At 41.2% G+C, this 22,433-nt stretch overlaps 1 protein-coding gene across 2 annotated transcripts in view; it reads right to left on the bottom strand.

Annotated features, from left to right (window-relative positions):
• The window catches only part of APBB1IP (amyloid beta precursor protein binding family B member 1 interacting protein), a 96,236-nt gene that overhangs the window by 37,752 nt on the left and 36,051 nt on the right, over positions 1-22,433 (bottom strand). For both annotated transcript variants that reach the window (XM_060192327.1, XM_060192325.1), the window contains 4 exons: positions 11,826-11,897; positions 7,139-7,226; positions 3,604-3,893; positions 1,446-1,523 (listed from right to left, as the gene is read on the bottom strand). In XM_060192327.1, the coding sequence (XP_060048310.1) occupies positions 1,446-1,523; positions 3,604-3,893; positions 7,139-7,226; positions 11,826-11,897 (528 nt within the window). The remainder of the gene's footprint in view (positions 1-1,445; positions 1,524-3,603; positions 3,894-7,138; positions 7,227-11,825; positions 11,898-22,433) is intronic.

Raw genomic sequence — 22,433 nt, 5'->3', positions numbered from 1 at the left:
AAGTCTGAAGCCCTACGTGAAGCGAACAGTTCACCCAAATTATAAGTCAAAAGTGCTTGAGTCTCAAGAGATGCAAAGGCATCCGGAACTGAGCCCCATTACATCTCTTAACTTACCAAACTATCATGAACACAATTGTATTACATATAGATGTTTAAGGAAGTTGTTTGTTTTTAAACCAGAGCTCTGCTCAGCTCTGGCTTATGGTGGTGCTGGGGATTGAACCTGGGACCTTTGATGCCTTAGGTATGATAATCATTTTGCATCACCATTATGTTGTCTCCCCAGCCCAGACTTCTAATAAGGTTAAATACGTGTGTTTCTGATATGAAATAATATATAGGTATCTGGAAAAGTTATCGAACCCTGGTCATCTAGGGAGGCAGTTATGCTGAACACTGCCCCAGTGGATAGGAAAGATGACAAAGCTTTCATGGACATCCTAGCTCTGAAGGGAGGCCAAGGCCAACCTCGCTCTGATCCTAGTCTCACAGGCCCAAGGGGGTGCCAGTTGCTACTAGCCAAGTACTGAATGAGCAGAATCCAAGAAGGTGTGAAAAGAGAAAGAGAGAGAGAGAGTCAGTCAGTCAGTCAGTCAGTCAGTCAGTCAGTCAGTCAGTCCTGGGGGTAGAGATTCACTACAGAAATCTCATAAAAGAGAGCTGAGAGGGCCCTGGGTCTGTGCAATAGATGGCTCAAGAGTCTTTTCCTTTCTTGAAGGTTATAATTTTACTCCTGTTTTCTTGCTCCCAGGGAAAACCATGTGTAAGTCAAGGGGAAAAAAAGTCCTGTATTTACTAAGGATATAAGAAACACCAAGTTAATACTAACACAGTCCCTTATTTATCAAAGACAAGCTCAGTAATGTTAAAGAAAGAATAACTACAACAGTCCAATTATTTGGGAAGTACTACTCAAGATTCTCTTTTTTAATCATTACTTAATAAAATATTATTGATTTAACTTCCTCATGCAAGAGTTTACCTTCTTTTTCTTTATTTTATTTTATTTATTAAAAGGAAACCTAAGGGAGTTGGGGGGGGGTAGGGGTAGCGCAGTGGGTTAAGCACAGGTGGTGCAAAGCACAAGGAGTGGCATAAGAATCCGGGTTCAAGCCCCCAGCTCCCCACCTGAAGGGGTGTCGCTTCACAGGCGGTGAAGCAGGTCTGCAGGTGTCTGTCTTTCTCTCCCCCTCTCTGTCTCCCCCTCCTCTCTCCATTTCTCTCTGTCCTGTCCAACAACATCAATAACCACAACTACAACAATAAAACAACAAGGGCATCAAAAGGGAATAAATAAATATTAAAAAAAAAAAGGAAATACAAAACCATAGGGTAAGAGGGGTACAACTCCACACAGTTCCCACCACCAAAACTCCATATAGCCACTGGCCCTTTGGAATATAACTAAAATAAGCCTATTAGCTATCTACAAAAAGAGTTTACCTTCTTAACCTTGGCCTCCTTAAGTTTTTCCAGTGCAAGCTTGATTTTATCAGCCTTGGCTTGGGCCTCCTCTTCTTCCTGTAATAGAGCAAGACGATCAGCACAGACCATGAAAGAATACCAGCAAGTACTCAGGCCATTCTAACTATTCTATCTTGACAAAAGGTTGTCATTGGAGGCATGCAGTATCACACAATTGGCTTTCAGAATATGAACAACAGCAACAAAAATCTTGGGGCTAGGGAGATAGTTCAGTGGTAGAGTGCCCACCTTGCATGCATAAGGCCCTAGGTTCAAATACAGAACAAGTGGAGCTCCATGCCTGCTCAAACAGCACTGACCAAGTGCTTTCTGCCTCTCACAGGCACTAAAACACTTCCAGCTCAAAATACAGAGGACAGCTACCCACTACCTTTAGAACAGCGACTAAAAAGTGAAACGATGACTCCAACAAGACACACATTTTAGGTCACAGAAATATTTGTCTGGCTCAAAATGGGTTATATCAAATCTACATTTGGATCTCACTTGCTAATTTACATGCATTCTTTTTGATCTATTTTGCATCGGTGATTCTTAGTTTCCATTAGATTTATAAAGGGGCTCTTAGCTCCACCAAAGTTAAATTCAACGATCATTTCTGTTTAATGGGCTAGAGAGAAATTGAGAGTGCAAGGGGAGACAGAGAGAAACAGAGAGAACACCTGCAGACCTGCTTCACCACTTGTGAAGCTTCCCTCCTCCAGGTAGGGAGTGGGGGCTCATACCTAGGTCCTTGCACGCTGTAGTATGTGTGCTCAATTGCTACCATCTAGCCCTCCCAACTGTCAGCTTTAAGACCACAAAACCCACTGACAAGCACACAAAAGGAAGCAGAAAAGAGTGAAACATCTTATGAGCTCAATGCCCATCTATTTTTTGTAGTAATAATCTAAGACTAGGATAATAAAAGCGATCTATTTTTAGTGGTGATCTTTTCTGATTACACTCTAATTACTTGAAAACAGACATCCTTTTTATTTAATCAGTGGTTCTTATAATCTTTTGGAACCACAAACCCCTTTAGAGATATGCTGAGAATAATTAAGCCCGAATAGTCTCATATGTGAAATCAATATTCTTTCTTTTTTATATTTATTGATTCTCTTTTGTTGCCCTTGTTGTTTTATTGTTGTAGTTATTATTGTTGTTGTTGTTGTTGGCTAGGACAAAGAGAAGTCGAGAAAGGAGGGGAAGACAGAGACGGGGAGAGAAAGACAGACACCTGCTGACCTGCTTCACTGCTTGTGAAGCGACTCCCCTGCAGGTGGGGAGCTGGGGGCTCGAACCGGGATTCTTATGCTAGTCCTTGTGCTTTGCACCACCTGCACTTAACCGGCTGCACTACCTCCTGACTCCCAATATTCTTTCTTTTTTTAATTTAAATTTTATTTCTTTATTGGGGGTTAATAATTTACAGTCAAATCAGTTTTCTTTCAGGGAGTCATGGCCTTCTTGAAATCATGGATTCCACATTCAGAGACTCTGTTGATTCGCATGGCTATTATCAAAAGACAAGTGATTTTGGGTATTGAGAAGGTACCGAGGAAAGGGAAATCTTGTGCCTTATTGATGAAAATGTACATCGATATGTCACTATGGAACAGTCTGCAGCCTCCTTAAAAACTTAAAAATCTAACTACCACATGATACTGCAATCCTACTTCTAGATATTTATCCAGAGGAAATGAAATCACAGTCCCAGACAGAAAACTGAACTCCCAAGTTCACTGAAACATTATTTATAGCTAAGTTGGGCTAAGCTATGGACATAAAGACGCACAAGTCACTTCCACAGTTCATACCAATGTAATAAAACATTACCTCAATGGTTGTGTATTACCATAAAATGCTGTACACCAATATAGATTTTAGCCAAAAACACAAAGACCCCCGATTAGGCCCCTAATATGATGCTTACACACACCAATAATTTTTATTTATGGATGCCTCTGGCTTTGCAATAAATATGTTTGGTGTTCTTATTCTTTTTTCTTTTCTTTTCTTTCTTTCTTTCCTTTTTTTTTTTTTTTTTTTTTTTTAGTAACTTGAGCTTTGGATAGCAGTGAATGTAACCATCAGTTGGTTCTGCCAGCTCTGGCCGGCTGTGTGCATTTACCTGTGAGAGAGGCTCAGGAGGTGGAGGTGGAAGAGGAAGGTCAAGCATTGGGTCAACTGGCGGAGGTGGCAGGTCTTCATACTGGCTGCCACTAGCTGCAGCAGTGTTCGTTCTATAACCAAGAGACGCTGCCCCACTGTAATTGGAGACCTCCTGAGAGGTCGGATGATGCTGGTTCTGACCCAACTCTTTCTGTGCCTGGATTGTTCTCTGCTCAGCTTCACTTATATCTGCTACGAGCTCTGCCATGAGGGCATCTAGATCTTGGTCTTCCAGTGCATTTAAGGACTCTGAGAGGGAAAAGTACATTGTTATTAATCATCACAGGGATTTTGGACTTGAAAAAAAAATCATCTCTCTCTCTTTTTCTCTTTTTATTACCAGGATTATTGCTGGGGCTTGATGCCTACACAACTCCAATACTTCCAGTAACCTTTATTTTATTATTTTTTTTTTGCTTTCTTTCCCATTTCTTTTATAATAAGAGTCAGAGAGAAATAGGAGTGGGTTAGAGAAGGGCAAAGTGGTCCAGGAGGTGGCACAGTGGCTAAAACACGGGACTCTCAAGCATAAGGTCCTGAGTTCAAACCCCAGCAGCACATGTAGCAGAGTTTTGTCTGGTTCTTTCTTTCCTCTTATCTTTCTTATTAAAGAGTAAATAAAATCTGAGAAAGAGAGAGGGACAGAGACATTTAGCACTGATCCACCACTTGTGAGGCTTCAGGGAATTGAATCTGGGTTCTTATGCATGGTAATGTGTGAACTTTACTAAGAGTTAACTCTGACTGGCTCCAAAACCGATCATTTTAAGAAAAACACTTGAGTGTTAGCTGTAAATAGGTGGGGATGGGGGGATAGGGAGACAGATGCTGTTGTTTTATTTTTCATTCCTCTGGTAGGCTCTGCGAGTCTATGGAAAATACTGTTCTTCAGGAGTTGCAGTGAACCCTTACTAATTTGGAAGCAATTACCTCAAGATTCATTGTAGTAATTTGAATAACATGTTAGCAAAGCATTGTCTCTGTGCTCAACAAGAGAGATATCGTTAATAAAACAGTGGATTTTCTTAGGAACAAAAATGTGAAGTAGAACAAATGTATGCAGAAATAAAATATGCTTGTAAGCTCTCACATATTATCAGTCACCATGAAATGAGCAGTTCCTGGACATCCTTGAAAGATTATCTCTTTATTTACATTTTCTTATACTACTGTAACTTAACCCTACAGGGGCTGAGTTATAAGAAGTTCTCTTCTTGGAGGGGTAGAGCCAAGATGACGACTTGGAGGCAGCTGCTGGATAGGGTGACTGGTTGTCCTATCGATTGTGAGAGGAACTTGTTTCACTCTACCTCCTCCATCCACTCTCCCCTTTTCCCATCTTCTTAGCTAATTAAAAAAAAACCTCTTTCCTTTCACTGTTCTTTATTTTTTCTTGTTCTTGTCTTCTTTTCTTCCTTCCTCCTTCTTCTGCTTTCTCAATTCACTGATACTTGTTTGTGAATTATTTTGGGGAAGAAATCTTACTCAGAGTGGACTCTGTGTGTGTGTCTCTTCTCTACTTCCCTTTCTCCTCTTGCTACCCCTAGAATTTAGTGGACAGTAGATTTGCATAATTGTCTATTCTTGTTTTCCCTTTTTTCCTTTCTCTTTCTTGTTCATTTGGATTTGGTTGCTATTTTTTCTTGGACTGGAGGCATTGTGTGGTTAACTGGTATTGGTAAAACTGCATCAATCCTTGCTTCAGTTACCATTGTTGTAATTTCTGAGGTTGGTGACTGCATTTGTCATAAAGGTATTTAGTATAGTGTGGCTTGTACTCAAAATACAACAACTGAAGAACAGAAAAATAAAAAACACATCAATAAAAAAAAGGTTAAACTAAGAGCAAATAAAACTGCTACTACAATGAATCAAGACAGGAGCTCAGAAGAAACTCCAAATCAGTCAGAAATAACCATAGATAAGAAAAGTATGCAAGCAATAGTAAACCTAATAATCACAGAAATAAAGACAACTATGGAGGAAAAGGATAGCTAAATTAGGGAAACAACAGATGAAACCATCAAGGAAAATACTAGCTACCTCAAGGTAATTAGAGAACTGAAAGTTGAAATAGCTGAACTAAAAGGTCAGTTAGCAAAACAAGCTAATACTATAACTGAACTGAAGAAAGAAGCTGAGGGAAAGGAAAGCAGGCTAACAGAAGCAGAAAACAGAATTAGCCAGACAGGATGAGCTAGAGAAAACAAAGAAAGAGGTAAAAGAGCTCAAAAAGAGATTGAGAGACACTGAAAACAACAACAGAGACATATGGGATGATCTCAAAAGAAGCAACATTTGTATAATTGGCCTGCCAGAGGAAGAAAGAGAGGAAGGGGAAGTAAACATTCTAGAGAAAATAATAAAAGGAAACTTCCCAAACTTGAACAACAGAAAGGACATTAAGATTCAAGAGGCCCAGAGAGTCCCAAACAGAATCAACCCAGACCTGAAGACACCAAGAAACATCATAGTTACAATGAAAAGAAGTAAGGATAAAGAAAGAATCCTAAAGGCTGCAAGAGAAAAACAAAAAGTCACATACAGGGGAAAACCCATAAGACTATCAGCAGACTTCTCCACTCAAACTCTAAAAGCCAGAAGAGAGTGGCAAGATATCTATTGAGCCCTAAATGAAAAAGGGTTTCAACCAAGGATAATATATCCTGCTAGACTTTCATTCAGACTAGATGGAGGGATCAAAACCTTCTCAGACAGACAACAGTTAAAGGAGGCAACCATCACCAAGCCTGCCCTGAAAGAGGTTCTAAAAGACCTCTTATACACAAGAACATCACCATTATATATATATGTATGTGTGTATATATATATATAATGTATACACATTATATGTACATATAATGTATACACATATGTGTACATATATATATATCAGAGCAAATAAAAAATTGTTAAATAATGGCACTACAATACATTAAGTCCATAATATCAATAAATGTCAATCGCTTAAGCTCACCCATCAAAAGGCACAGAGTGGGAGGATGGATCAGAAAGAAGGTCTCTTCTTAGAAAATTAAAATATTTTTGAGACCTTATACACATGCACAATGGAATTTCCTTTCATGAGAGACAAAAATATATTCTTGTCTTTCCATTGGGTCCAAAGACAAGAAAACATGATCTGAATTCCAGGACTTGCTAGTAAATCATACTAATATGATGCCCAGCTTCCTCTAATCTCCCTTTCCTTCCCCTCCTCTCCCCTCCCCTGTTTTCCCCTCCCCTTCCCTCCCTTTCCCTTTCCTTCCCTTCCCCTTCCATAGAGACAGAGAGGGAGTAGAAGAGAAGTCAGCATTGAAGTTTCCTTTAATGCAGTGGGGGCCGGGCTTGAATGTGGGTTGCACACATGGCAAAGCAGCACATTATCTAAATGAGCTATTTCACTGGCCCTAATTTTGTTTCCAAATTATAGCTTCACATAAACTTTAGGTATCACTATGATTTCAAATGACTTAAGAAATTGTTAGGCTTACCATTTAAATCCTTGAAGCCCACAGTATAGTTAAACTCAGTTCCAGGTGGCTTAGGGTCTGGTGGAGGAAGAGTATCCACTCCTAAACTCTGTGAAGACATGTTCCACCCCCAAAAGTTATTTACAGTACAGACATTTCTTTTCTAGCACATTTTAATAACTAAGTAAACAATTACTTTCTGTTTACATACACCCTCTCATTAAACATGCTCTTTAGGGTTAGTGTGGGTTGCATAATGGCTATGCAAAGAGATTCTTATGCCTGAGGCTCCAAAGTCCCAGGATCAATCCTCTGCACCACTGTAAGCCAGAGATGAACAGTGATTTGGTTTAAAAAAAAAAGAAAAAAAAGTATGCTCTTTAAAAATTATATTCTTACCTTTATCCATGTGACTTATCTCTCCACAAAATTATGATTTAGAAAATATTCTAGAAAGAACATCTTGAAATAAGATACATCCACTGAAGACGAAATATTTAATTTTTACAAACAGGAGGTAGAATGTTCTGTAGTGATGTATCTGAGATATGCACACAATATAAGCAATTCTACAGATGCGTAACTAAGTCAAAGAAAGAGTACGTTCGGTATTTTCAGGATCAAAGTTGTTGCCATTATCAGTAAAATTGGTATGCTGTTACTCTCAGCTAGTAAACCACCAACAAAGAAATGAGGGCAGAGATAAGTTGCTCACTTTGTGACATTAAAATTTTTTTTTTATTTATAAAAAGGAAGCACTGACAAAAACCATAGGATAAGAGGGGTACAACTCCACACAGTTCCCACTATCAGAACACCGTATCCCATCCTCTCCCCATAGTTTTCCTATTTTTTTATCCCTCTGGGAGTATGGACCCAGGGTCATTATGAAGCTGTGGGAAGGGAAAGCAGATTAACAGAAGCAGAAAATAGAATTAGCCAGGCAGAGGATGAACTAGAGAAAACTAAGAAAGAAGTAAAAGAGCTAAAAAAAAGCGATTGAAAGACACTGAAAACAACAACAAAGATATATGGGATAATTTCAAAAGAAGTAACATTCGTATAATTGAACTACCAGAGGAAGAAAGAAAGGAACGTAAAACATCCTAGAGGACATTTTATTTTATTTTATTTATTTTCCTTTTTGTTGCCCTTTTATATTGTTGTTGTAGTTATTATTGTTGTTATTGGTGTCGTCGTTGTTAGGACAGAAAGAAATGGAGAAAGGAGGAGAAGACTGAGGGAGAGAGAGAGAGAGAGACACCTGCAGACCTGCTTCACCACCTGTGAAGTGACTCCCCTGCCAGGAGCTCAAAGCAGGATCCTCATGCCAGTCCTTATGCTTAGCGCCACGTGCACTTAACCTACTGCGCCACTGCCTGGCGCCCTAGGACATTTTTTTAAATGGAAAAAAAATGATTTCTTATATAATTTAAAAATTACCAAAGGGCTGGGCAGTAGCACACCTTGTTGAAGGCACATTATTACCATGTGCAAAGATGAGGTTCGAGTCCTCGTTCCCCACCTGCAGTGGGGGAAGCTTTACAAGAAGTAAAGCAGGTTCACAGAACTTTCTGTTTCTCTCTCGATCCCCTTTCAATTTCTGTGCCCTATCAAATAAAATAGAATAAAAGGGGGGGGGGAAGAAATGGCTTCTGGGAGAGGTGGACTTGTAGTGCTAACACTGAGTCCCAGCAAGAAACCTGGTGGCAATAAATAAATAAATAAATAAATAAATAAATAAATGTTATTACACATAATTTCAAGCTTCAAAAACACTTTGTTTATATCTTGAGAAGTTTTTTTTTTTTTACCCATTTGTAAACATGAGTGGTTCTTATGATGGTGAACGAATCCTTTGATTCTCATTTGGCTTGGCACGTAATTTGTGAAGGAAATCAATCATCTTATGTCTTCATCTACATTAAATTATGGGTAAAGCATTTATCAAGAAGTAAAGAAAATAATTCACCCACGCCAAGTGAGAACCAAGGAAACACGGGGGAGGGGCAGTAAATGCAACCCAGCAATTCATTCCCAAAAGCAGAAGGCACATGCAAACACTGCCAGGGCAATGGGGGGCTGCTAGAGTAACTATGCATGGGGTGGCAAGCAAAAAAGAAAAAAAATTGGTAACCAAATAATTTTTCTAAATTCGCTGTGCTCCTTAAAGAAAGAAATTACACACTAACAAAATATTAATACATACATTTCTTCCTCTTTCTTTTCTCTTTTTTCAAATTTTTGATTTGAGAAAGGGCTTCCTTCCTTCCTTCCTTCCTTCCTTCCTTTCTTTTTTTTTTTTTCCTTTCCTCCAGGATTATTGCTGGGCTCGGTGCCTGCACCATGAATCCACCGCTCCTGGAGGCCATTTTTTCCCCCTTTTGTTGCCCTTGTTGTTGTAGCCTCGCTGTGGCTATTATTATTGCCATTGTTGATGTCGTTTGTTGTTGGACAGGACAGAGAGAACTGGAGAGAGGAGGGGAAGACAGAGAGGGGGAGAGAAAGACAGACACCTGCAGACCTGCTTCACCGCCTGTGAAGCGAACCCTCTGCAGGTGGGGAGCCGGGGGCTCGAACCGGGATCCTTACGCCGGTCCTTGCGCTTTGCGCCACATGCGCTTAACTCACTGCACCACTGTCAGACCCCCCCTTCCTCCCTTTCTTTCTTTCTTTCTTTCTTTCTTTCTTTCTTTCTTTCTTTCTTTCTTTCTTTCTTTCTTTCTTTCTTTCTTTCTTCCTTCCTTCCTTCCCTCCCTCCCTCCCTCCCTCCCTCCCTCCTTCCTTCCTTCCTTCCTTCCTTCCTTTCTCCTTTTTAAAACTTGTTTCATATTTATTTCTTTATTTTCCCTTTTGTTGCCCTTGTTTTTTTTATTGTTGTTGTATTTATTGTTGTTGTTGTTGATGTTGTTGTCGTTGTTGGATAGGACCAGGAGAAACGGAGAGAGGAGGGGAGATGGGGAGAGAAAGACAGACACCTGTAGACCTGCTTCACCACTTGTGATGTGACTCCCCTGTAGGTGGGGAGCCGGAGGTGAAGAAAGGGGTTTCTTTAATGAGAATAAAGTTAGACAAAGACAACATGGAACAAGGGAGGGAGCATTTCTTCCATGATACATCTGATATGGCTGGTGAAATGATTTTAACCGGTGTGCAGAAACGTGCACGTTGAAATATTAAATGACTGTGATCATTTGGATGTCAGTTTAGTTTTGCCACCAGGGTTACTTACTGCTGGGGCTCTATGCCTACACAATTCCAACCCCCCGAGGACCCCCACCTTTTTTTCTTTTTAGATGGAGGGTGAGACAGAGAGAGAAATAGGGAAAGAGAGGCAGAGAGAGATCACAGTACAGATAATACATGTATCCGTTTCCAGGCCTTATGTGTGAAAATACACATATACCCATATAACACATGCAAAAACATACTCTTCCTTGGGAGTCCGCCGGTAGCGCAGTGAGTTGAGTGCACGTGGTGCAAAGCACAAGCACCTGCATAAGGATCCTGGTTCCAGCACTTCTGTCCCGGGCTCCCCACCTGCAGAGGGGTCGCTTCACAGGCAGTGAAGCAGGTCTGCAGGTGTCTTTTTCTCCCCCTCTCTGTCTTTCCCTCCTCTCTCCATTTCTCTCTGTCCTATCCAACAATGACGACAACACTAATAACTACAATAATAAAAACAACAAGGGCAACAAAAGGAAATAAATAAATATTTTTAAAAAATACTCTTCCTTATAATGGTTTAACTACTTCTCCATATATATATTTCTAAATAGTTTCTCCTTATTTTGTTATATGTCATTGGTATTCTGTCTCTGATCTTAAATATTTTTCACGATGTGTACGAGAGAGAATGTAAGTGATGTAATGTGTTAGCTGATGAGATATATGGGAAAAGCAAACGGGAGTTTTTAATTTTTAAAAAATTTTCTGTAAGCTTGAAATTATTTCAAAGTAGAAAAAAAACTTAACAATTACATCATGATATTTTAGTTCCTTCTAGTTTTTGCTGATTTGAGGAAATGAGGGTACCTATGGCTTATCTAATCCATGTCAGCCACACCCCAAAGTCTAGAATAGGGCACCCATTTCACAACTAGGGTCAGAACAGGAGCATGTCCAGCGACAGGGAAAACAGTCAATAATCGCCAAGGGCAGTTGATAATGGTCAAATTGAAGAATAGATTTTAGACCCAAGGATGAAGTGTGGCCTTTTGTTTTTTTATGCCCAAATCACATGAGAACTGTATTAGCTGAGGATGCTTATGACTCCACCCACTTGACACAAGAAAGAACAGAACCCAGAGTGGGTGTCAAGTAAAAAGGTCCCAGAGAAGGCCGCAATGTTAGTTACATCAGGAATATAGAATACTGTCAATCTCCAGTCTTTGCTTTTTACTTTGATTTATTTTATTTTACATGTATTTGACAGACAGAAATTGAGAGTGGAGGAGATAGGGAGAGAGAAAGAGACACCAGCAGCACTGATTGACCACTTGTGAAGCTATTCCACCCCTCCCCCACCCAGGCAGGTGGGGACTGGGGCTTGAACCTGGGTCCTTGCTCAGGGGAATGTGTGTGTTCAAGCCAGTACACCACTGCCTGACCCCCACCAGTCTTGTTTCTAAAGACACTATTCACATATTAAAATCAAAGTTGAGAACCCCACCCTTTTCCCCCCAACTCGAAAGTTCACATGGGTATTTACCTGGGTCAGGAGATCCATTTCTCCCAGCAAATTGCTGAACATTTGGTCTATATCTTCATTTGAGTCACCCATCTGAAAAAAAGAAGAAACCCAAATGTAAACAGTCTACTAAAAGCTTCATCTGAATACTTGTCTCATCTCTTTCTTCTAGCCAAGAGCCCCATCCATGGGCCAGTGCAGCAAGAAAGAGCCTGTGGAAAGGTTCAGTCACCTCAATGTGAAAGTCCACACCTCCAATTTGCTTGGCCTACGGTTGAACCAACTCCCAGGGATTGCCTCAGACCAGTAGTCATCCTCTTTCTAGTTTAAAGTAGTTTTTTTTTTTTTTTTTTTGAAGGGCAGGTGGACAAAAGGGACATTTAGGAATTCACTTTTCTTAGAAAAATCTGTGCCTTGGGCACTTGTGTGAAATGTATTTATTAAGTTCATTGGGGAAACTGACGATGCTTCCTAGCCGACTGAATCCACATGGATCCCAGTCACTTTCAAAGCCAGCAACAAGCAGCTCCTGACAGCTTTCAGCCTGACCTGTTGACTGGCTACGGAAGAAGGGCAAACGCTAGAAGAAGAAGAATTAAGTTATTACTTGTTTTAGGCAAGTCTCTCTAAAATGCATTTCTCACACTGTGAAACTACTATGTTTCTGGGACATTTCTTTGGAAGAACAATGGTCACAAACACTTACTGGGCTGTTGGAAAAGTCATGATGTGTTTTTTGATGCAAAAATGGTCATGAGTTTTTGTGACGATCCAACAGAACTAAAATGGTGACACTGTCAAGTGATTAGAGATGGTAATTAGCACTTTTTTTTCCTTTAAATATTACAACTTTTTTGCCTAGCCAAAAAGAAAAAAGAAAAAGAAAAAGGAAGTAATTGTCCAATAGAGGGAAAGTGTCTCCATACAGTGGGGTAGGGAGCCAGAGAGTTAGTCAATGGGTAGGGCTCACGTCCATTATGTGCACAGCCCAGGACCCATGGACGTGTTATGCCAAGGAAAGATGCCCTGTGAGGCACAACCAGCTGCTGTCTTCCTGGCACTTCTAACAAGGTTTTATTAGGAAATTCAGGGTCTGGGTGGTGGTCCACCTGGTTGAGCACACATGTTACAATGCACAAGGACCCATGTTCAAGCCCCAGGCCCCCACCTGCAGGGGGAGAGCTTCACAAGGAGTGAAGCAAGGCTTCAGGTGTCTCTCTGTCTCTCTATCTCCCCCTTCCTCTCAATTTTTGGCTGTCTCTATCCAATAAATAAAGATTAAAAAAACTTTAAAAAGGAAATGAACAATGCACAGTTACTAGTCTGCCTCCAGCACTAATTTGTAGTACGTTGCTTGACACAGGGGATCAATGCTTCATGTTCCAGGTGTGTTTGTTGCAGAGGATTTGTGAGAGTTCTGAGTGCTCTAAAACACTGTAACAGTTAATTTTTTTCTATTTGTGATTCACAGTAGGTTACAAGATTGTAAGATTACAATGTGTAGCTCCACACCACAGCCACCACCCCAAAGCTCTGTGTCCCCACCCTCCCACCTCTCACGGATAACCACTATAATTCTCACAATTCTTAGAAACAGTTTGTTTGCTTCTGTTTTTTTCCAAGTTCAGGTGTATCGATTTCTAGATTCCACATATGAGTGAAACCATCTGCTAGCTGTCTTTCATCTCTTTATTTATTTTGCTAAGTATAATCACCTCCAGTTCCATCCACTTTGTCCCAAAGGACACAGTATTGCAGAGTAGTATTCCATGGAGTATATATCCCATATACACTTTAGCTAGTCCTCTGTTGATGGGCATTTAGGCTGCTCCCACTCTTTGGCTACTGTGAATAATGCAGCTATGAACACAGGGGTGCATATGTCCTTCAAATTGGTGTTTGAATGTCCTTTGTATAAATGCCTGATCATTGGATTATAAGGTACTTCCATTTTTATTTGTTTTTTCCCCTTTTGTTGCCCTTATTGTTTATCATTGTTATTATTATCATTGCTGTCGTTTTTGGATAGGGCAGAGAAGTCGAGAGAGGAGGGGAAGACAGAGAGGGGAGAGAGAGAAAGAGACATCTGAAGACCTGTTTCACTGCCTGTGAAGCAACTCTCCTGCAGTTGGGGTGCCGGGGGCTCGAACTGGGATCTTTTCCAAAACGGAGACTCCAAATCTCACCTGCTCTATTCTTACCTTTAGGTTCCTGATTATTAAACAATTTGGTTTGCTTTATATCTTAATGCTTTTTCAGCTACCAAGTTGCAGATGCTAGCATAATGCCAACCTGACTTCCCTGGGCAGATGACCTCACCAATGTGTCCTGGAATCTCACCTCTCCAGAGCCCTGCCCCACTAGGGAAAGATAGAAACAGGCGGGGAGTATGGACTGACCTGCCAACACTCATGTCCAGTGGAGAAGTAATTATAGAAGCCAGATGTTCTTTTTAAAAAATTTTTTTATTTATAAAAAAGGAAACATTGACTAAACCGTAGGATAAGAGGGGTACAACATCATACAATTCCCACCACCAGAACTCTGTATCCCATCCCTTCCCCTGTTAGCTTTCCTATTCTTTAACCCTCTGGAAGTATGGGCCCAAGGTCATTCTGGGATGCAGAAGGTAGAAGGTCTAGAAGCCAGACCTTCTACCTTCTGTACCCCATAATGATCCTGGGCCCATGCTCCCAGAGGGATAAAGAATACAAAAGCTTCCAGTTGAAGGGATGAAGTACGGAACTCTGGTGGTGGGAATTGTGTGGAATTGTACTCCTCTTATCCTATGGTCTTGTTAATCATTATTGAATCAATAATAAAAACAAAGTCTTTAAAAAAACAAGAGAGATTTAGGATGTAGCACAGTCCTAAGTAGCCAACAGCCTGAATGAATCAGGTGTACATACACCCTGGAGCAGGAAGCACATGTCTGAATGCAAGGAAGCCATTCAGCAAGTGTCCAGGGTCATCCCACACAAGACAGGTGGGTGAACAGGCAGGCCTAGAAGAGACAGATAAGGCAGTCACTACAGGCGTGCGTATGTGTGAGCAAACCTAAAAACTAGGGAGGACTCAAACACAGCATCACTGAGGAAAGGAAGGTGTTCATTCTAGTTCATGTGGGTTTTTGGCTGAGAGGCACTTAACACAGTCAGAAGGAAAGAGAGCTGCAGGTGCAGGAGGGAAGTTTGTGCTAAGGATCCCTCCACACCTGCCTTTATCTCTCACACCTGGCATTATCCTCTCACACCTGACTTTATCCTCTCCCAAATGGCTATAGTATCTGAAACCATATGCTGCCTTCTTCAAATTACCTACAAAATGGATGAAAGGAAGTATTCAAGTCAATAGCATATCTATGGTTTGTTTCACAAACTGCCCCCTAAACAAATCAATCTGGTATTCAAAATTTTATAGGTTATTTGTTATTCCAGTAAGGGGAGATGAACAGAATAGATGAACAGAATAGATGTTAATCCCAGGACTGTCCATGCAAATTTTCATTTCACTGTTATACAGTACAGTAATGTGACAAAGTAAAGGAATCCCTCAGATGACTTATTCCTAACACTAAAAGTTTTTAGTATTAAGAGATCAATTTTTTTCCCCAAGAAAAGGAATCCCTTCATACCAGTGCTCACATGGGTGGCCTCACAACAGAGGTAAGCCACTGGCCCTCTCGTCACTGGTTCTAGTGACTATGTGAAACAGAAAGAGGTGCCAGGAGAAACTCAGGTATGAACTTCCACTTTATTTGGGGCAAGCACAGGGTTTTATAGCAAACAGAACAAAGGACATTTTTCACATATATCAGAAATTACAGGTTTCTAAAAGGTCAGCTACCCCTATGGTGGGGTGGGGTGGGGTAGGAATGACAAGAATTGACGAGATACAGAAAGGTCAAAGCAATTAGTTTCCATGATGCAAGGCATGTTAATTATCCAAAGGTATTAAGAAAAACATAGTGGTCAAACCAGTAAGGTGAGATAAAGCAGAGAAGGACAAAGCTTGATGTAAATCATAGATATCAAAGACAAGGAAATAGGTGTGGGGGGTCTTACTGCCAGGGTGCTGGCAAGGCTTGTGATGGAGTATGCTTATGTGTGTGATCAAAGGATGAAAGGATGGTGAACTCTGGGTGAACATAGTGAACTCTGGGTGAACATAGTGAACTTTGAGTGAACTTACAAGCAGGCAGTTATTTGGCCTGCTAGCAGGGGAGTGAGCTAAGTGTGAGAAGATGCAGGCTTTTGTGAAGCTTTGAGAGACTAATAAGGGGACACTGAGTCACGGAAAGCATTTCCCTCTTAGCTCCATCCCTAGAGGGGAGAGATTGACAAGTGGGGTGTCTTTCCAGACCTCTATCACAAGGATGGGAGAGCTCCCCTAAGCTCTACCAGGCTTTCACATAGTCCCACACCTTCAGAGTGGGAAAAGGATTTATTTACTGGTCTAAAAATTGCCAACCAGTGTTAGGATAAACTCAGTGGGAACCAATGATAATGCTAACAATAGGAATCTGGTCATTGGTGCTTTCTCTTATGTGACTGAAATAGCACTACAATGATGACAAATGACTTACTGAAAGTCAACTAAGCTGAATGATGAATCAGACAAACCTATTGAGGGGCCTGGGAGGTGGTTCAGTGGGTAGAACCCCACTGGAGCCTGGGACACCACACTGGGACAGCAAGGGCAGTAGCAATGGAACTCCATGGGTGCTGAAGCAGTGCCTTGGTATCCATTTCTATTTTTTTCTAAACTAGTATAAAATCAAAAGTTGGAGGTGGAGGCAGCTCAGTGAAGTCATGTATGAGGCTCTGAGTTCATTGCCGGCTACTATAAGATTAAGAAAGAAAGAAGGTAGCACAGTGGGTTAAGCGCATGTGGTGCAGAGTGTAAGGACCGGCATAAGGATCCCGGTTCGAGCCCCCAGATCCCCACGTGTAGGGGAGTTGCTTTACAGGTGGTGAAGCAGGTCTGCAGGTGTCTATCTTTCTCTCCCCCTCTCTGTCTTCCCCTTTCCTTTCCATTTCTCTCTGTCCTATCCATCAATGACGACATCAATAACAACAACAATAATAAGTACAACAACAATAAAAAATCCAACAAGGGCAACAAAAGGGAAAATAAATAAATAAATATAAAAGACCAAAGAAAGAAAGAAAAAGAAAAACCTATTGGACCCAAAGGTTTTAGCTTCTCAGTCTGTACACATCATCAAGGTTAGTTAGGATCTTGCCAGCATGGATCAAGCACCTACCATGAAAAAGAACTTAAACCAAAGCACATTACTGTAGTCTCTGTGGACGCTCTCCTTGGATTCACTTCTGAAGACTGTTGGTAAGGATTTTTAATTATCTTATGCGGCTCTGGGCTCTTGTGTGGATCCATACTACCACCCATAGGTCTTCCCCAGGACAATTTTCTCATCCTTTTATTTTGAGAGACACAGAGACAGAGATGGGAGAGATACCGCAGCATTATCCCCGATCTTCATGTATCCACGGGGCTCCTCTATGGTGCCAGGAATCAAACCCAGGGCCTCATATATGGAGAGGTGTGCACTGTGCTGGCTGAGGTCTCTCTCAGTCTCTGATGATACTGAATTGTTAAAAAAAAAAAACCAAACAACTGGGGGTCAGGAGGTAGTGGAGAGGGTTAAGTGCACATGGCACGAAGCACAAGGACATCAGGATCCTGGTTCGAGTCCCCGACTCCCCACCTGCAGGGGGGGTTGCCTCAAAAGTGGTGAAGCAGGTCTGCAGGTGTCTATCTTTCTTTCCCCCTCTCTATCTCCCCTCCTCTCTCCATTTCTCTCTGTCTTATCCAACAACAATATCAATGGTAACAATAACAATAATGACAACAACAAGGGCAACAAAAATGGCCTTCAGGAGTAGTGGATTTGTGGTGTAGGCACCGAGCCCCAGCAATAACCCTGGAGGCAGAAAAACAAAAACAAAAACAATTGTGCTATAAATCTACAGTCATAAATAAACACACCACTGAATGAATCACCATTTAAAGAAGTTGTAGCCGGGAAGGGGTAGATAGCAAAATGGTTACGCAAACAGACTGTCATGCCTGAGGCTTTGAAGTCCCAGGTTCAATCCCCTGCACCACTGTAAACCAGAGCTGATCAGTGCTCTGGTAAAAAAAAAAAAAAAAAAAAAAAAAGAGGTAGTCTCAGTGAAAATAATGACATCCCAGTTAGAGGCTACTACTAATCTAACTTTGGGTTAATTCCTAAATTCAGTCATCTATAAGTATACCCTCCTTGCCAGAAAATCTTATTTTTGGAATGGACAGAGCAACTCTCACTCTCCCCCCCCATCTATGTACATATTCATAGAGTGTAGAAACATCTATGTGATACAGACATACTGTGAGTGTGTGAGCAGACAGACCATAAGAATATCTGGTGGGGTCTGTGTGTATGTATGGTATTTGTGAAAGGTCAAAGGTCAAGATTCAAGACAGTGACAGAGCAAGGAAAAACACCCAACCCTGAGGGTTCATTATTAGGCTGACAGCCCCAAACAAGGGTGGAGCAGCCTTCGTGAAGCAACGGATTACAACACAAATGATGTGCACATCACAATTGGGAATTAACATGCTTTTTTGAGCACGTCACTCAGTCACTCTGGAGTTCGCTTTGTGTCTGGGGAACAACAGTCAATTAAAATACACTAGAGCAGTATCTTATCAGATTCGGTGAGTTTGAGGAGGAGGAGGTGATGGTGAGGACAGGTTGGGAGACTGAGCTTCCCACGGTTTCCTTAACAGCAAAGGAATTGCCTTAAATGGTTATTTCCTTAAAGCTCAAAATTCTAAGCCTTGGTTTTAATTCTTAAATAGTTTCTCTTCTCCACACATATGTTTCCTATTTAAACTTCAAGTATTTTGCTGGGCAGATGACTCCACCAATGTGTCCTGGAACCCCATGTCCTCAGATCCCTACCCCACTAGGAAAAGAGAGAAACAGGCTGGGAATATGGATCGACCTGTCAATGTCCATGTTCAGCGGGGAAGCAATTACAGAAGCCAGACCTTCCACCTTCTGCATCCCACAGTGATCCTGGGTCTGCACTCCCAGAGGGATAAAGAATGGGAAAGCTATCAAGGGAGAGAATGGGATACAGAGTTTGGGTAGTGACATAACTGGTTGAGTGCACATGTTATAATGTACAAGGACCCAGGTTTGAGGCCCCAGTCCCTACCTGCAGGGGGAAAGCTTTCTGAGTGGTGAAGAAGGGCTGCAGGTGTCTCTCTCCATCTCTATCTCCCTCTCCCCACTCAATTTCTATCCAATAAATAAAGATATATATATATATATATATCCTCCAGGGTTATCGCTGGGGCTCGGTACCTGCACTATGAGTCCACTGCTTCTGGAGGCCATATTTTCCCCCCATTTTGTTGCTCTTTTGCTCTTGTTGTTATTGTTGCCACTGCTGCTGTTATTGTTGGATAGGACAAAGAGAAATTGAGAGAGGTGGGAAGACAGAAAGGGGGGGAGAGAGAGACAAACACCTGCAGACCTGCTTCATCATTCTTGAAACAACCTACCCTAAGGTGGGGAGCTGGGGGCTTGAACTGGGATCCTTATACTGGCCCTTGTGCTTTGTGCCATGTGCACTTAACCCACTGCAGCACTGCCTGGCCCCCAATAAAGATAATATTTAAAAAATTTAAAATCAATAAATACTACAATTTGTGTTCAACATGACATATATCTGTAGCAAAGTTGACTTCCTATATTTAAGTCACTGTGAAAAGAGGTTTTATCCCCAGCTGTGACTTTGGACCCAGATCTGGGTAGACTTTATTTTACTTGTCTGGAGTCCTGCCTAAAAGCAGTCCATTGCACGGCACCAACATCAGCAGCAGTATTCCCCTTCTCAGGCAACCTCTTCCCACATGCCCTACCTTGACTGATTCATCTGCTAGTTCTATTTACAAGCCTTGGTTTAGTGTTTGACACTCCCATCCAAATCTGCTGAAAATCTCATTGGTTTTCTGGTGAGCGCTTTTCTTTTCCTTCATTCTTACTGTCAAGACACAGATCTTTAGCCCCATGAGAGCCTCATCTTCATGCTCTTATCAAACCACTAAGAATTTGAAATACACAGTTAAATGTGCTGCTCTCCTTCCACAGTGACCATGGGGAAGAGTTCATATGCTCAACGTGTCTTTTAAAGTCCTCCATCATTTGCCCTCCTGCTTTTCAGGCTCAGATCTTGTCATTGGCAGTCTCTGAACAGACTTACTTTAAAAAGTCTTTGTGGGGTTGGGCAGTGGCACATAATGGTTCAGCGCGTATAGTTGTAGCTCAAGGATCCTGGTTTTAGCCCCTGGCTGCCCACCTGCACAGGGGTTTGCCTCAGGGGTGGTAAAACAAGTCTGCAGGTGTCTTTCTCTTTCCCTCTCTGTCTTCCCTTCCTCTCTCAATGGAAAAAAAAAAAAAAAGGCCGCCGAGAGCAGTGGATTTGTAATGCAGGCACTGAACCTCAGCAATAACCCTGGAGGCAAAAAACCCCCAAAACTTTGTAATGGCCATTCCCTTTAAATACCTTCCTCCTGTCTACTTCCCCTTCATGAAATCTCACTTATCACGCAAAACCTAAGTTTCATGTCAACACTTCAGTGGTGTCTTCAGACCCAGTTAGAGAGGCCTGGTGTCCACTGCACTTGGCAACCTTTTCAACAGATCCTGGGCCCAGTAGTAACTGTGATATGATCTTTCACTTCTCTGGGCTTTAATTTCCTTATCTGTAAAATAGGGAGAATAATACCTACTTCACAGGATTGTTGTGACATTTTATCAGGGTAGAATATGGTACTCATTAGAAGCACTCAGTACTGTCAGGTGGTAGCGCAGCGGGTTAAGCGCATGTGGCGCAAAACCCAAGGACCGGTTAGGATCCTGGTTCAAGCCCCCGGCTCCCTGCCTGCAAGGGGGTCGCTTCACAGGTGGTGAAGCAGGTCTGCAGGTGTCTCTCTGTCTCTCTTCCTCTCTATGTCCCTCTTCTCTCTCAATTTCTCTCTGTCTCTATCCAATAACAAATAAATAAATAAATAAAAAGACTTTATTATTAAAAAAGAAAGAAGCATTCAGTACTGAACAAGGGTGTGTCTGTGTCTGTATCTATGTCTTTGTTTCTTGTCTCTCTCTTCCAGATTGGGAGCTGTTGTTAAGGAAGCTTCAGCTTTTCTTCATCTTCATGTTCACAATTGCTGTGTTGAAAGTTCACGGAGATTAAGTAACTCTCCAGTATGCTGGGAAGTAGTGAGTGTGAGTGCAGGTCTCAGGCTATGTCCTTCCCCTGCCACACCCAGGACACGGGTTCTGTTGTACTGAGAGACGTGACATTCTAGGACTGGGTGGCTGGCTCTCAGAGGTCCCCACATTAAAGTTGTCACTATCAGGGAGACTGAAAGTTAGCTTCTGGGATGTTACTGCTAATGTTGGGTTTTGGGGTCTTCTCCTCAGCTTTAGTTCTCTTAAGTGTCTCCCACCTGAGTAAATATTGACACTTACACTGATTAGTTTTGTTAATAATCACAAAGCTTTCTCTGGAACACATATCTAGTTAGCCTTGAGTCAATTTTCCAACTCAAAAAAATACATATTTTTGATTCAAGAAAGACTGATAGTTACTGTGCACTTGAATGAGATTATCAAAAGCTTTTTGTCTTCTTAATTTAATGTGAAGTCAGTATTCCAAGTAGAGAGTTAATCACTATTTAGTAAGTACAAGTTACGTTTTCTACCTTAATTACTCCTTTATTCACATTTCATATCTAATCAACCATAACCCCATAGACAGATTTATAATCTAACTTAAGGTAAAATAACAGGGTATCTGTATTACTATGATATGTAATTTATATTTATAAGAGTTTTGCTATTTAGATAGCATTCTATGCTTCTGCTTGCACTTGGTTTAAAAACAGAGAATAAATTATGTGTGTTGATAACCCTTTTACTCCTTATTCATCTCCCCAAACTTTCTGCTCATGGAATCCCACCTCTCTTGACAGACATTTTCTTTCTTTTTAATTTCAGGTAGAGACAGAATGAGAGAGAAAAAGAGACAGAGAGGGAGGGATGGAGGGAAGGAAAAAAAGGTGAGAGAGAGAGTGAGAGAGACTTCAGCACTGCTTGACTGTTCATGAAACTGCCTTGTATGTGGTGCTGGGGGATCATACTTGAGTCACACATGGCAAAGTATACACTCTACCAGGACAGCCCCTCCCAACAAATATTTTTTAATTTTTAAATGTGTAGATTTAAATTTTCTAATCTGCAAGAAGAAAAACAAGCATAGTGCACGTTCAAGTACTCCCCTCTTTATGCAAGTTACACTTTCTTGCTATGAACCGGGTCTTGAGTATAATTATACTGGACTAAGGGCTTATTTGATAACTTAAAACTAAAAGATTTACTTATACAAGCATAACATCTTGAGGCGTGGCTATGAAGTAGATGCCATTTCAGTTTGAGCTCCTGATTAACAAAAACTCACCTGAAAGCTCAACAAAAAGAAAAAATGGACAAGTATATATGAATATAGATGGATAGTTATAGAAGTAATAGTCAGCTTATATCTATGACCCTGG

Source organism: Erinaceus europaeus, chromosome 6, assembly GCF_950295315.1.
Source record: "Erinaceus europaeus chromosome 6, mEriEur2.1, whole genome shotgun sequence".
Classification (NCBI taxonomy): Eukaryota; Metazoa; Chordata; class Mammalia; order Eulipotyphla; family Erinaceidae; genus Erinaceus; species Erinaceus europaeus.
Note: the sequence above shows the minus strand (reverse complement) of the source record. Positions and strands in the feature narration are given on the sequence as shown.